This window comes from Aristolochia californica, unplaced genomic scaffold (genome assembly GCF_029961685.1).
Source record: "Aristolochia californica isolate CCGP_79_NKW_82.1479 unplaced genomic scaffold, dmAriCali1.0.hap1 SCAF_9, whole genome shotgun sequence".
Classification (NCBI taxonomy): Eukaryota; Viridiplantae; Streptophyta; class Magnoliopsida; order Piperales; family Aristolochiaceae; genus Aristolochia; species Aristolochia californica.
In genome coordinates this window covers 4,517,229-4,531,422 of record NW_027182290.1, presented here as the reverse complement: position 1 = coordinate 4,531,422, position 14,194 = coordinate 4,517,229, and the positions used below count along the sequence as shown (strand labels likewise).

At 37.6% G+C, this 14,194-nt stretch overlaps 2 protein-coding genes across 2 annotated transcripts; one reads left to right on the top strand and one right to left on the bottom strand.

Annotated features, from left to right (window-relative positions):
- Nucleotides 1–2,076: 2,076 nt before the first annotated feature.
- Nucleotides 2,077–5,323, bottom strand: LOC137940325 (uncharacterized). Its single transcript, XM_068785330.1, has 4 exons — nucleotides 4,427–5,323; nucleotides 3,690–3,827; nucleotides 2,310–2,549; nucleotides 2,077–2,208 (listed from the first exon to the last, which is right to left on the bottom strand). Exons 1-4 carry the CDS (start codon nucleotides 5,276–5,278, stop codon nucleotides 2,128–2,130), a joined length of 1,311 nt encoding a protein of 436 aa, XP_068641431.1. The 5' UTR covers nucleotides 5,279–5,323; the 3' UTR covers nucleotides 2,077–2,127.
- Nucleotides 5,324–5,416: 93 nt separating this feature from the next.
- Nucleotides 5,417–12,222, top strand: LOC137940326 (RHOMBOID-like protein 10, chloroplastic). Its single transcript, XM_068785331.1, has 9 exons — nucleotides 5,417–5,634; nucleotides 6,519–6,769; nucleotides 10,302–10,356; nucleotides 10,441–10,521; nucleotides 10,602–10,698; nucleotides 10,775–10,842; nucleotides 11,549–11,647; nucleotides 11,722–11,763; nucleotides 11,835–12,222. The coding sequence occupies exons 1-9, from the start codon at nucleotides 5,494–5,496 to the stop codon at nucleotides 11,979–11,981; spliced, it is 981 nt and encodes a 326-aa protein (XP_068641432.1). The 5' UTR covers nucleotides 5,417–5,493; the 3' UTR covers nucleotides 11,982–12,222.
- Nucleotides 12,223–14,194: the final 1,972 nt, after the last annotated feature.

Here is a 14,194-nt window from a genome sequence, read left to right as displayed (position 1 = left end):
ATTTACCCTTTTTGTTTAATTCCCAATTGGGGTTTGATTGATACCCTCAAAACCGAAAAACAATCGCCCAATCCCTCCTCTCCTCTCACATTTTGACCAGTTTCCTATTCATTTTACGTTGCCGTGAGAAGAGTGTCGTCAAGCCGTATTAACCGTACTAGGAATCTCTCACACGCTATGCACAACTGGGGAAGAGGGCATCTGAAAGGAGCCAAGCGCGATGCTTCCCACGAAGGTTTAAATTAAGCAACGGAGAATATTAAAATTCTGAAGCTCACATGTCGCCAAATACGCGAATAATTGCAGCGAGGTGGAGATAGAACGAGAGAGAGAGAGAGAGAGAGGCGTAGCTATTACTTGGCCTCGGAGGCGTGTCGCTCTGTTGCATTGATATCTTCGACAACCTGAATAATGAATTCAGTCGATAAGATCTTATTTAAGCTTAGATTGATTCTGTAAATGTTTCTGTAACTGTGTTTGAGCCAAATGAATTTTCTGTAGCTCTGTCAAAGCCTTGGAGAAATGACTCTTTTTCTTTTCTCTCATTCAAGTTTCAACTTTTGTTAATTCTATCTTCCAATTGCTGGACATATTTCAAGTTTAAATATTAGAAATGAACTGCACCCTTTCAGTCTGATACCCTATCAAAACCAACTTGACCCAAAAAGGAGTCCTCAGCTTCCTAAACAACTCACACACACTGCCATTGATGATCTGAACCAGTCGTATTATTCTATGAGAAAGAGTGACAACAAAAAGATAATATATAATAGAGAAGGACATCAGCATGTGATGGCTCACGCAAGCCTTTCTGCATGTTTCTCTCTCATGGAGGTTCTTTCACACTGGGTTGAGTGGGAACGAAGATAACAAAAATGGGTTTGGAATTTGGACACTTGAGTAGAGGTACCATGTCACAGGTGATGGCTGGCTTTTCTTGACTTTGACTCCTCTCTCTGCACTTACGCGTTGTGGCCAACCTCAACTGCCTATTTTTTTTTTTAATGAATTTCATAATCCAAGGCCAATGTAATGAACAAAACATGTTTATTTAGTGAAATAAAACTATTACAAAAAATTTCATTCTTCTTTAATTTGGTTGAAAGGAGAGAAGACATTCAAAAAAACAAAAATTAGAATGTAGGGTTTATACAAAAAAATTGAAGTAATTAGAAACTGATCTATCCTAGTAATGGAAATCAAGATATGGGGTTTGTTGGTCCATTAATAAACAAATTAGATCTAATCAATAGATGGGTTGGACTTGTCTTAAGGTAATATCACACTTTGGTAAGATTGATAACTATTGTACATTTTTTGAATGCTGATTTTTTATTAATATGTTATATATATATATATATATATATATATATATATATATATGTATGTATATATGTATATATGAAATTTTTTTTCAGAAGGGGGGGATGTGAAGAGCCGATTTGTGCCACTACAAGAAAATAAAACGATTGGAAATTCATTTTTCCTTTGGTTAATTTTCTCATTGGGTTATTGGAAAAAAATTCCCTTTGATTAGTTTTTTTTACGTTTTTTCTACCATAAAAAACGACGTGAAAATCAATAATGTTGTTTTTATTTATATTAGTAATAAATTAATTTATTTTATAAATAATAAAAAATAAGGTTAAAAGTAAGAGTAAGTGATCAAGAACGAATTTAATGCTTCTTAGTTTAACTTTCCTATAATTCTTTATTATAGGAAAATAATTATTATATTATTATAAGTTTTCTTATTTACTTAAAATTAAAGGAGAATTTGATCATTATCTCATTTTTACTAACTATTTTGGGAAATAATAATGGTCGAATTCTCATTTTCTTTTCTAAGGGTTCCAAAGAGACCCTTAAAAGAGAAACTTGATTTTAGTCAAATATAACAGGTTTGAAAATTTTATTTTTTCAACCCTTGTCTTTCTTGCACAAACTAGGAACAGTGACAACACTGTTCAACTCCAGTTTTTCACATCACCCTCTCCCATTGTTAGCAACAACAATAGTATTTATTACATAACAAAATTCATTAACCCACCCCCCCCCCCCCCCCCCCCACCACCCACCCACACACACATCAATGACAAAAGCAACCTAACCACTCAAGTTACAGGACTAACCTCCAAAACTACTCAAGGCACTGATCACTGATTCATATATTTTAATGCCCTTCAGGAAAACAGTCTCTTCCAGGTACTGTAAAGAAGAAAAGCCAAAAGATAGTTGAGAAAAGGAAAGAAAAATGATAGCAGAAAAGCCACACATGACATGGAAAACTGGAGGTACAAGCAACACACCTCATTATGCTCATGGAGGAGGATTGGAGTATTCGACATTGGTGAAAATCCGAGAGTAGGAATACCCCTTTGCCGCAGGAATCGAGCATCAGTAGTGGAAGATAATATTTCAGGCTTTGCAAGTTTTCCTCCTGCATCAATAATAGCTTGCTTGAAAACAGACCACCAAGGGTTGGTCTCATCTGTTGCAGTCATTATAGGTCCTCCTCTATGGTCTCTGGCGGGTCCTGGCTCAATTAGCTGAGTGGAAAGAACTCAAGAATTATTCAGGTTTCAGTTTCAGTGGAACTAAAAGCAAGGATATTTCATATATAGAAAGAGGAATATGTAGTATTACTTCCCAAAAACAAAAATACTGAACAAAATATGTCTGTACAATTTCCACCATCACTTGAATGTGCTATCATCATCATTTAGCTTTATCCCAACTCTCTTGGTGTCAGCCATACGATTCATCTTCACACATTCTGCTCCATCCATAACTAATCTTATGGCTAAAGTTACAGTTCTTCATGTCCTCTCACACTTCATTATTGCTGAAATTGTACAGAAAAAAATAAATGTGCTCCAGGTAGAAATATTTGTTATTTCGAATGGCTTACATTTCTGGTGTAGTAAGTTAAGCACATGGTAATTGTACATTTTAATTGTGAAATTCACTTCTGGCTGGTTAATGTAATGACCAACCTCATGACTAGCTCCAAGTAGAATCAATGACACTCACATGAAGAGGATCCAAAAGGAGGAGAGGGTCATACTTCCCTTGTTTGTTTAAATCAGGGCTGCTAGAGTAGGCAAAATTCATAAACGTGAAAAAATGTTCTAAACTTGCAGTCGGCGATTGCTGATTGAGCTCTGATACCAAATAGAATACGAGGAAGAGGGAAGTAATAGCTATATATTCATTGATGGGGAGTAAGGTATTTATAGAGATTTACAGAGACTCCGATTGCAAAGATTAACTCTTCAGCTATGTGTGGTAACTGGATACAATATTTACAGTTGAAGTTATCTCGAACTAACTCTTATCTTTATCTCTATCATATACCACCTCCTTTACTAGGCCTGGAACCAGGCATGAGATAGTAACTGTTACAGACTTAATAGTGAATTAGTGAGTGCGGTGTCACTTGAACAAAACTATTCATATTTTCAATCTGCATATTTGCAAGTATTTCACTGTCCAGAGTAACAGGCTATCAAGTGCAACTATATTTTGATTTAAACCTTTGCATGTTAAGTTTTAGAATTATGTTTTGTCTCTGATTTACTTTCAAGTTTTTGAAGACCTCAATCAACTATTTCAAGTTACAGCATCAAACAGCAGTTTTATCGAACTGCAACCCATAAAAATAAAAATATAAAAATTAAAAGTATGACCTGATATGACAAGTTCCTTCCACTGGGTACCCATTCATCCAAAATTCTTTTCCTTAAAAGATCTGAATCTTCTGTGGGAGGAAACCGAATGTCAAACCCTGCCTCTGCTTCTGAAGGTTGCATATTCATCACAAAACCCTGCAAACCTTACCATTTAATACCATCTGACAATTGAACACATCCAAATAAACTAAAACCTACGCATAACAATATGAAATGCGAAGTATCATCTTATATAAAAAGAAGAAAGCAAATGTCTCTACAGATGGAAGAAACCTAAAAAACTAAAAGATTGCCCATTGCTCTTTATCACAATTAACGAACAACACTTCTGAAAGTACAGTCGTGTTAGCGAAAGAATATTCTACAATTGAAGGGATAATGTCGCAACTGCTCCCTGTAACTTGCCAACCATAGATAAACAGAGAAAAAAGAGAGATTTCAGGACCACTATAGCTTTTCCTTTGCAATCACCAGGCCAAAAGAGAAGTGGACAATTACAGAAAAAAACTGATAAAAAAATGACAAAAACCTAAAGATTTCTTTGTGTATACCCTTCTATCAAAGTAAAAAAAATCATATAAACCGTTTCTGCAATTAAGTTTTCATTTAACAGAGAAGGGAGATCGTGGTCTTTCGAAGACAATGTTATGTAACGTATGCTCAGTTTGCTAAGTTGAGCTTGAGTTCAGAGGAGAATCTAAGAGCGAAAGAGAAAAGCTAAGAAATCATCTTACAGTCGGAGAAGGCGTTCCAGCTTTTAGATACACCGGATTCACCGAAACAACTTCCGAAGCCGGCTTCTCTCCACCCTTCACCTTGTCAAACTGACACTTCCTGAAATTCCCAATTACCTCCATCGTCTCCGCCAAGTTCTCCATCGCCATACCGTCAAACATCCTCGACCCGTGCGCCGGCGATCCCACCGCCTTAACGATCAGTTTCCAAGGCACTCGATCAGCGTAAAACACCCGAAACTCGTCGTTTACGCTAGCTTGCCCTTCATCCAACGCGAACCCAACATTCATCTCTTCAAACTCCTTCGATCGCACGAGTTTCTCCGCCCCATCAACTCCTCCAGTCTCCTCATCGGGGACGTAGGAGACGTGGATAGTCCGAAGGGGGGAAAACCCAGAAGCCTTGAGATTTCGGAAGGCCTCCAGGTACTGAATGGCGATACATTTGTCGTCCTGGGAGCCGCGGGCGAAGATGCGGCCGGCGTCGTCCTTGTGGGCTGCGAAGGGCGCGTTGACCCAGTGTTGGGGCTCTGCGGGGACAGAGTCAAGGTGCGAGTTGAGGAGAAGTGAAGGGAGGGATGGATCACGACCGAGCCAAGTGAGGAGCAGAACGGGTTTTCCAGGGGCGAATTCTAGTACTTTCGATAGGAGACCGATAGCACGAGCCTCCGCGGAGAGAAGAGAGATGGCGGCGGTGTAATCGGGATTAGGATGATCGGTTCGGATACGGAGGTACTTCTGGAAAAGAGTAACCGGAGAGTGATCGGAAACTTGATTCCCTGAGGCTTCGGCGGCGACGAGGAAGATTATGAGGGAGGAGATGAGTGTCTTCAGTTGGCGACAAGCATCCATGGTAGGATTGCAGTTCGACTGAGAAGAGACTCTTCTGTGTGATAGAACCGGTTTGGTCCCGACTAATATTGAACCAACGTCCTGGCCCAGAGAATAAGACAACGGTTAGAAAGAGAAAGTGAGACCGGGAGAGAGAGAAGCACTATCTTGGCAGCCTCTGCCTGGCTTCAGGCCACTCCGGAAACCGCTCGGCTACCTTCGGAGCCGGTGGCGCGATGACGGCTTTCCCGCGAGTGCAAATTCCAGTTCCAGTCGCGGACCTGCTCACCACTTCCGCCTCCCTCCGCCTTGGCCATCTCCTCCACGTCCATCTCCGCCGCAACCGCATTGTCCCTCTCCTTTGCTCGTCCGTCCAGGTAAACGTACGATACTTACGTCAAATGTTACGACAGACTACATCTTGATTCATGTAAATTCGTCAATTCTTAAGTGTTCCATTTTAGTTTTCCTGTCATTTACTTGAGAAATGAGAATTGCTTGAGAAACACTTCTAATTATTTAGAAGTTCATTAATCGCTATCCAATTTTTTTGTGGGGTTAATATTTGTAGTTGAATGGGGAAATAATACGTTCCATTTCATCTTTTGTTGTTTCTTTGTGTAGCTTGAATTAGTCTCTGGTTAACAGTGTTACTGCTTTAAAGCTTAACTTGTGCCCTATTTGCTGAGGTGTAATAAGTATGAAGTAAAGTAGAAGACAGTGGAAGTGGCATTTGTTGCGGTTAGGTTTTTCTGTTTGTTTTATCATGCTATGAATCCTCGTCAAATTTATGCTGTGGGATAAGAAGATGTTAAGGAGAGATGATAGTCTGTTCCAATTTTGTTGCAGATCGATTAAATCAAGTGGGGTATGTGCATGGGCGCGTTTGTGCTTACATGCCTTCTAAGGTTGACATGGACTTTTTAAGTAGAAAATAAACAATGTTAAGTACAAAGAAAGTGATTTACATGTTCAATATTTGGCCAGCCATCCCAGAGAATTCCAAGCATTAACTCTGTAATGTCAGATTTTACATTATTTGGTTGTTATGCAGCTGTGGCAGTGGAACTGAATCCTGAAACATGTTTTCAATTTACTTTTGTGTCCCAGTACATTTTAATATGAATAAAGTTTACTGGTTTTATTTTCTTGAGAAAAAAACATTATGGCAGTGATCATGAAGAACCTGTTTGTGCTTCAGTCCGTGCATGCATGCATACAATTCCTTTTCTGTTGCTCACTTATATCCTGAACTTAACAGGAGTTCTGTAATTCTAAACATAGACTTGGGATCAAGATTCTCTGTCATGAAAGAGCACTGATGTCAAAGAGAGATATGTTTCTCAAAGCATTGTTTGGTGTATTCTCAGCCACAAATAAATCTTGCTTATGTGTCTTTGGTGGGAGTGGATCTGAAACAGGTGATAAGGGCAAGATAAAGTCTAAGATTTTGAGCAGAAATTCTTTCAACGGCAGGCTTTGGACCAATTTACTCCTTGCTATTAATGTTTTGTAAGTCACATTTTTTCTTGACCACCACACATAAATCTTGGCAGGCTTTTTTCTTTTCCTTTTTTTTTTTTTATCTGTAAGTTACGTTCTATCAGTGTTTTTTTTACTTCTTTTTGCACATGCATGTGCTTGACAGGATCAAAACATCTATTAGTCTAAATAAGCAAATCTGCTAGATACCTGCCAATATACCAAAAAACTCTATAACTATAGAAAGCGGAATGTTAGGCCCTTAAATCGATGTTGTATTAGGCTGGGCTAAACCCAAACTGATACTCCAAGTTGGGCCCCATAAAACCATAATAATCCACCACACTTCCATGTCGACGTATACAAGGGCTTTACTCTAGCATCGATTAGTCCTTTTAGTAGGATGCCTTCTCTAGGATTCTAACAAGAGACTTAGACCATGAAATTTGGCAGCCACAAAAAAAGAAAAAAAAAAAAAAAAAGGGGCAGATAAAGCCAATAGTTGTTTTGAAGTAGAGAATCATTGAGAGAAAATAAAATAGAAGAGAAACACGTTTTCTCTCTTAGTTATGGTATTTTCTCTCTATAAAACAAGGAATTCAGAGAGAAAAGAAAAGAAGGAGAAAAGGAGGAGAAAATTTATTGTCCACCCTTTTTCTCTCCCTCTCAGTCATCTTCTTTCTTTCTTCTCCCTCCAACCACCCCGACAGATGTAGCTTGAATTTGAAGTGGAGAAAGTTTCCCTGACATAGGTGGAACAAGTAAACCTGGCTTGTGACAATTGCTCCTTCCTCCCCAGACCTTGCCACTGTTTCCTTCACAACAATGCCAATCACCATGGTGGCTGAAGCCATGATTACCATCATTCCTCTATAGGCCGATACTACTAGCAGAACAAGAACAAGCAATATTTCCTGTTCTGGGCATCCATTGGAAAGATGGAATTGTGAACAAGAGCTCACATTTCTCTCTTCTCTCTTCTCTCTGCCAAAGCACCTAGTCTACTCCCCAGTATTCCTTCAATGCTGCATGGGAACCCAGAAAGGATAGCCTATTTTCCCTTTATATCCCGAAAATCAAACCCTAACCAAGACCAACAAACCTCTCTATTATTCCAAGAAAATCCAGTAACGGAATTGTCACAGTTGCAGCAACTAAAGCAGCAACCGAAGAAGATGCAGTTGCAGAAGTGGCAGAGCTGCTACCAAGTCTAAGGAGGAAGAGCTGGAAGCTGCTAAGGGTGTGTGCAGATGTTGAGGTGGGTGCTTTCAAGAGGCTGGCGAGTTATATCGGGAGAGATTTTGGGGAGTTTGGTCCATGAGAGGAAAAAGATTTAGGGTTTAGGCTTTGTGAAAGAAAATGAAGAAGGTAAAACGAAGATTGTAAATAATTTTCTTCTCATGTCTTGTCTCTTGTTAATCCCTCTTCTCATCTCTACCCAACTTGCATTCATCGCATTCTTTTGCGTCTGTGATTCTGAAGTAGAACTTTAGTCCTTACCCTATCAATGTCGGGGTGCTGATGACTCTGCCCGTGGTAAAGCTGTTACACTAGATGAAACTATAAACTATGTTCAGTTGTTGCATTACCAAGTTGAGATATTTTCCAATAATTCTGGTTGCGTATCACCAATTTCAGTCTGTAATTCTTGTTATATTGTTGAAGTTTCTACTGTTTCTCACAGTTTCTGTCTATGAAAGTGGCCTGTGTGAATCCAAGATTGGATTTCAACAAGGACGCACTGCTTTCAAAGGATTTAAGTTTGTGAGAAACTTACATTTATCAATCGTTGTCTATTTTGCCCACAAATCCCTTGTTCTTTGGCCGTTGTTTCTTTACACTTGATCCAAGTGCTTCGATCACAGAACTCTTTACCATGAACTGGGTATACAGTAGATTCGTCAGCGTAGGCATTCCCCTACGGTCATCCAACTCTATCAGGATCCATTCAGATTGTTTAATATTATAAGATGGAATTTTTTTATTGTATACAGTTTAATATTATGTTATGCAAATATTTTATACATTTAAAATAAATATTTTAATAAAATTTATATTATACTATTGCAAATTCATTACAACACATGCGTATTTATTTATAATGAATTTATAAATGATAATCCCCTGATTGTTCTAAATTTTGATTTTGAACTTAAGATATTATTAATTCTCCTTTTCTTTTGCTTTTTCCATGTACATCCAAACAAGAGAAAAGAAACACCTTTTTTTTTCTTTTTTTTCTCTTTTTTCTTTTCTCCTCTTTCTATGTTGTCAATCACAGCTTAATGCTTGCTTTGAGACCACATGTTAGGTATCAAAACAATATGCCAAAAACCTCGGAAGTAACATGTTTGTCTTGATAACGGTGTGTATGATGCCTTGGCTAGAATGGGTATCTCTCATCAACACCTTGTTGTCGGAGCTCCTTACCTCTCAACTAGAGATTCATTCTTGTATTTTTGCGGGTATTCGTTACCTGTGTCCTTCGTTTTCAATTTTTATTTCTTCTTCAACAAATCTCCTTCTCCTTGTTGTGTGTATATAAATTAAGAAACCTCCTGAACTAATGGAAATCAGAAACTAAGCTCTTAAATTGTTCTCATACAAGACTGGTTGGCTATTTGAGAAAGTATATTTCTGTGGAGGTTGTTTTTGTTATAGCATCTTTGGGTATTAGATTTCCAATCTGTACTACTATGTTATTGTACAAGGAGTTTGTTATTTCAGACTCTTAGTTTCTAATAGGAGTTTAGAATGAGTTATACATGTTTTGTTAGAGTTGTTAGTATCATGGGTAATTTTGTCATTTTACATACATATTTTCCCTCTAGGAGTTGGACAGTGTTTAGCCAGTTATGGTGGATATTAGGGTAAATTTTCAGATTTATATGCCTTGTATTCTAGGAGATATAAGTAGGTTAACCTAGAGTGGCATTTCTATATCAGTCACTTAAGTGAACTATTTAATGAAAGTAGGAGGTCAAAATTTTCCTCAGAAACAGTGCCACACTTTGCAGCACCCTGAGCACATTTATTTGATGCAACTGTACAAGTCTTTTACGTGCTGTTTAAAGGATTTAAAATTTATTGTTATACCTGAGCACAGTTATTTGATGCTACTGTTAGTACTAATCTTAACATCAAGAGGTGAAAGTCTTTATGCAACCATTAGTATCAAATTTCTTAAGATGGAAACGATTCGCTGTGATTACTTGGCTGAGAAGGTTCTACAGTTCCTTCCAGCCTATAAGCACCAAAGGTAGCAAACAAACATAGATTGGCTTAAGAATCTTTTCCATCTTTGTTTCTGTTTTCTTCATTTGTCCTATACTTTGATCTGGTATCTCCTGGTAATTTTATATCGAAAAGCACTTTTATTTTTTGCTCATCTGGAAAGTTTAAATCAACAAACAAAACTAATTTCAATAAAAAAGTGTCACATCTGTCATAGAACCAAGATAATGTAAGAATTATTAAAGGGTGATGTGTTTCCTTTGTGCCAGTCTTTTGAAAAGTCAGTAATCTTTGTTGAAGAGGCTCTTTTGTTGCCTCCTGTTTCCAGGGTTTTCAGTGCTCAAATTGCAACCAGAGGGAAAATGACAATGTGGGGGGCCAAGGTTAGAGTTGTAGAGTTCTGTTGCCTTTCTCTTACCAGCATTCTGCTTTATGGGCCTAGCTGAGTAGTTTCTTCTGTTCTGCAGATCAATAGCCTGATCGATCAAGGACAATTGTGGAGATTGCTTACCTCATCCTTTTTGCATGGAAATGTTGGACACTTATTGGTCTGAATTTTATTCTCTTAATGGCAACATGGGTGTAATGCATGGATATCATGGTGCTTTTCTAATACTTTACTGTTCAGGTTAACTGTTATTCATTGAACTCTATTGGTCCTGGCGTGGAGAACTTCAGTGGACCCAGAAGATTTCTTGCAGTTTACATCACTTCCATAATAGCAAGTACTAAATTCATTCTCTTTGGTCAATGAATTTCGTCTACACAGTTACATTTCTGATTAAGTTGGTTGTGAAACAGGTTCTACTATGAGTTACTACTTCTGCAAATCGCCTTCTGTTGGCGCATCTGGAGCTATTTTTGGACTGGTAATTCTTAATTTCTCATCAGAGTTTAAATTTTATTTTTGGGAAAAATGTCTATAACAATGATACTTTTTGTCATGAGTGTAGAGCCCTGTTTGTTGAGTGAAAACTGCAATTCCTGACAGATCAATCTCTGGATATTATTTTACCCTATCATACGATGCAATTGATGGGGCCAAAATCTTCAAACAGCTGTTACCAATCTCCATTTTGTATCCTGAACAAGTTTTTTTCTCATGGTTTAATGGTGTCTTTTTCCACTTTAATTGACCATATGGTGCATTATTTTCCCTAGTTTACTTGTTTCCTTTGTGGATTTATTCTTTGGCTTGTCTGACGATCCTATGCATAGTGATCTTGATTTTTTATAGAAGAATCCACCTACTCATTCTGTGGTTTATCCATCATTAGTAGCTTTCAAAATATATGTATTTTTACATATGGCTGCAAGTCTTTTGTTGCATATGGTTGTTATATTTTTTTAGGTATTCTTGTATTTTTTCAAAACCTGAAAATCAACTACCATAGTAAACTGATCATCAGGAAGACTGGTGGAAATTAAACTTTCTTTCTCCTATGACATGCTCTTTGTACCCAATGTACTCTTGGATTTCAAAGTGAAAATTTAAGATACTACAAACGATGCAGCAGAGCAATGCTTCAGTTGCCACCTCCATGGCTCATTTCTTCTTTCATTGCCTTAGTTCAGGTAGGTTCCACTGCTGTGTTTGTTTGGAGGCACAGAAATCTCACTGGAGGGGGTACAGAAGATTTACGGCATATAGCAAATGTGGTTGCGCTAAACATGGTAAAACCATCTCTTTCCAATCGAAATTGTTTTCATCCAGTATATGCTGATCCCTAACAATTATGCTTCTGCAGCTTGTTGGAGTTCTATTCAAGGGAATTGACAACTGGGGCCACGTAAGTGTAGTGTCCTGGTTTATTTATTTGGTTTTGAAATCATGATTTTGATATAAGATTCGAAATTTCAGATGGGAGGCTTGCTCGGTGGAGCTGCTATGTCATGGTTTCTGGGCCCTGCATGGACGTATCACTCTAAGTCAGTAGTTGGGAAAGCAATCTATATTGATAAGGCTCCAATATTCTACCTCTTTGACAGGATAAGGGGAGCACGCTGATTGTTCTTGTGTTAGGATTGGTCATGTGAATCCTATTCTTGGGACTTATGAGATGTGATATTGGTTTTATGCTGGAGATCCTTCCACCTGACACAAGCCACACAACCCTCCATCATTAGGACTTGATACCAACAATTAAATATTAATCGGGACGATCACATTGTTTTCTTTGGTCTAAATTATAAAATATTTGGTATTTGTTTGTTATTTTTTCTTTTATTGGAAATTCTGCACCTCTCAATTTCTTAGTATCCATATTGATTCTTAGCTCACTGTGGGATGCTATTATTGGGAGTCTCTGTTCATGACCTCACATAGAACCATAGCCTACAAAGGATGCCACTAACAGAGGTACATTCAAGCCTTGCTATGTTGATTGAGTAAAAATCCGTCATCTAGAAGAGTAAAGCATCCAGTGGAGTTGTAAATAAAGGGAACACCATGATGAGGACATTATCCAAGTTGACTGCTTTACTGTTGATCTCGTTATACAACTCTGTAGAATTTCTCTATGTACATGCTCATACTACATCTTGAGCAATATCTTTCTTTTTCCCCTTTTTCTTCAGAGAACAGTATCTGTTTTAGGGTGTAACTTCAATAAGTACTTGTATACCATTTTATGGTCTTATAGATAATCTTTTTCTCTTCTGATGTAGTGTATGGGTGTATTTCTTTCTTTAAGATCTCTTGTACTAAATGAAATAAAACAAGAAAAACTTTTTTGCCTATATGATATATAACAAGGGATACTTTTGTGCCTGAAATGGGTATTAGAAAGCTGAACTTATAATCATGGAATGAGCTCTATAACACAGTTTGAGTCCATTGACAGTATATACGATGCAATTTTATTCCAATTTTAAAGACTTTTAATCATTTTCTTTTCTTAGATGTAGTAGATACTTGGGGGCATATAGGAGGAACTTGCATACTGTAGTTATGTTAGCTGACATTCATTTACTTGTTTTAGTTAATTAAACTGTCACCTCTGTGATTGATTCAATCTTTTTAATTGCAACAGTTGTACTAGTTCAATTACTTCACCCACCCTAAACATTGTTTGTAAGTAAGATTTTTCAAGGGATAGGACACAAAAGCTTCCTCTGGTTTGGATTTTTGTTAACACTTTGCTCTTGTTCTCTTGCTATTAAAGCATGTCTATGCAAATCACTGGAATGGGTTTCTAAGTCATGTTGTAAGAGTCTTGTAACATTCATTTCTTTGAGAAGACTTGTAAAGAGTCTCGTAAACATTGCTATTAAAGCATGTGGTTGCTCTTGTAAAGAGTCTTTTCTGCCTAACATTCATGCTCTTCAGACTGGTACAAGGTCTGCCTTTCCAGTGACAGATGATTTTGAGAAGGCTTTTGTCTTGAACCCATGGTATCAGCAAGCAATGGCAACAGTTCATCCTCATATGATTTGTATAACCCATGGTTATTATTTGTGTTAGGCTCTTTATGATCAGAAACAACTCCTCATGCATGGTGAGTTCAAACTTAATATTGATTTTCATTAATCTGTTTTGCTTTCGAATGCTCATTACGTTACTCTTTTATGTAGATAATTTGATTATTACTGGAGCTTGCCAAGTGTTTTTGAGGTGAAACAGTTTGTTGCGGTTGACCATTGTCTCAAGGATTGTCTCCTCTCTCAGCCGATGTTGCTGATGTTATTGAGCTTGTTTTTCAAACACACACAATGCTGAAACTTCTATTGTATTCAACATGCAAAATCAGATACTGTTCCCATTTGGTAGTTAGCATCGTTTCACAATTCTTATCAGACTTTCTCCAACCATCAATTAGAAGGAAGCAATTCTTTAATATGAATAGCAAGCCTGACTCGACATGTGAAACATTGAAGAATTGAAAGTAAATTACTGTTCTAGTTGCAGTAGTCCAACAGAATATTACTCATTTGATTGGTCATCATCTGTCGAACAAAATTATAATAACAATACAGTCACCTTTTTTTTTAATTTTTTGTTCAGACTATCCTTTCCCATGGAGCAAAGTCATGTCATCAGCCAATTCGCCCATTTCTCTGTAAAAGAGCAAATGCTGCAAGCAAATGGATACCCCCCAACAATCCAAGCACTACCTTTTTAAGGATAAACGACTCTTCTGAACATTTTTTACTTCGTCTGCAAATAGATAGAACGACCAGGAAAAAAATGATTGGACGCAAAAGATACTGCACACATGGGAA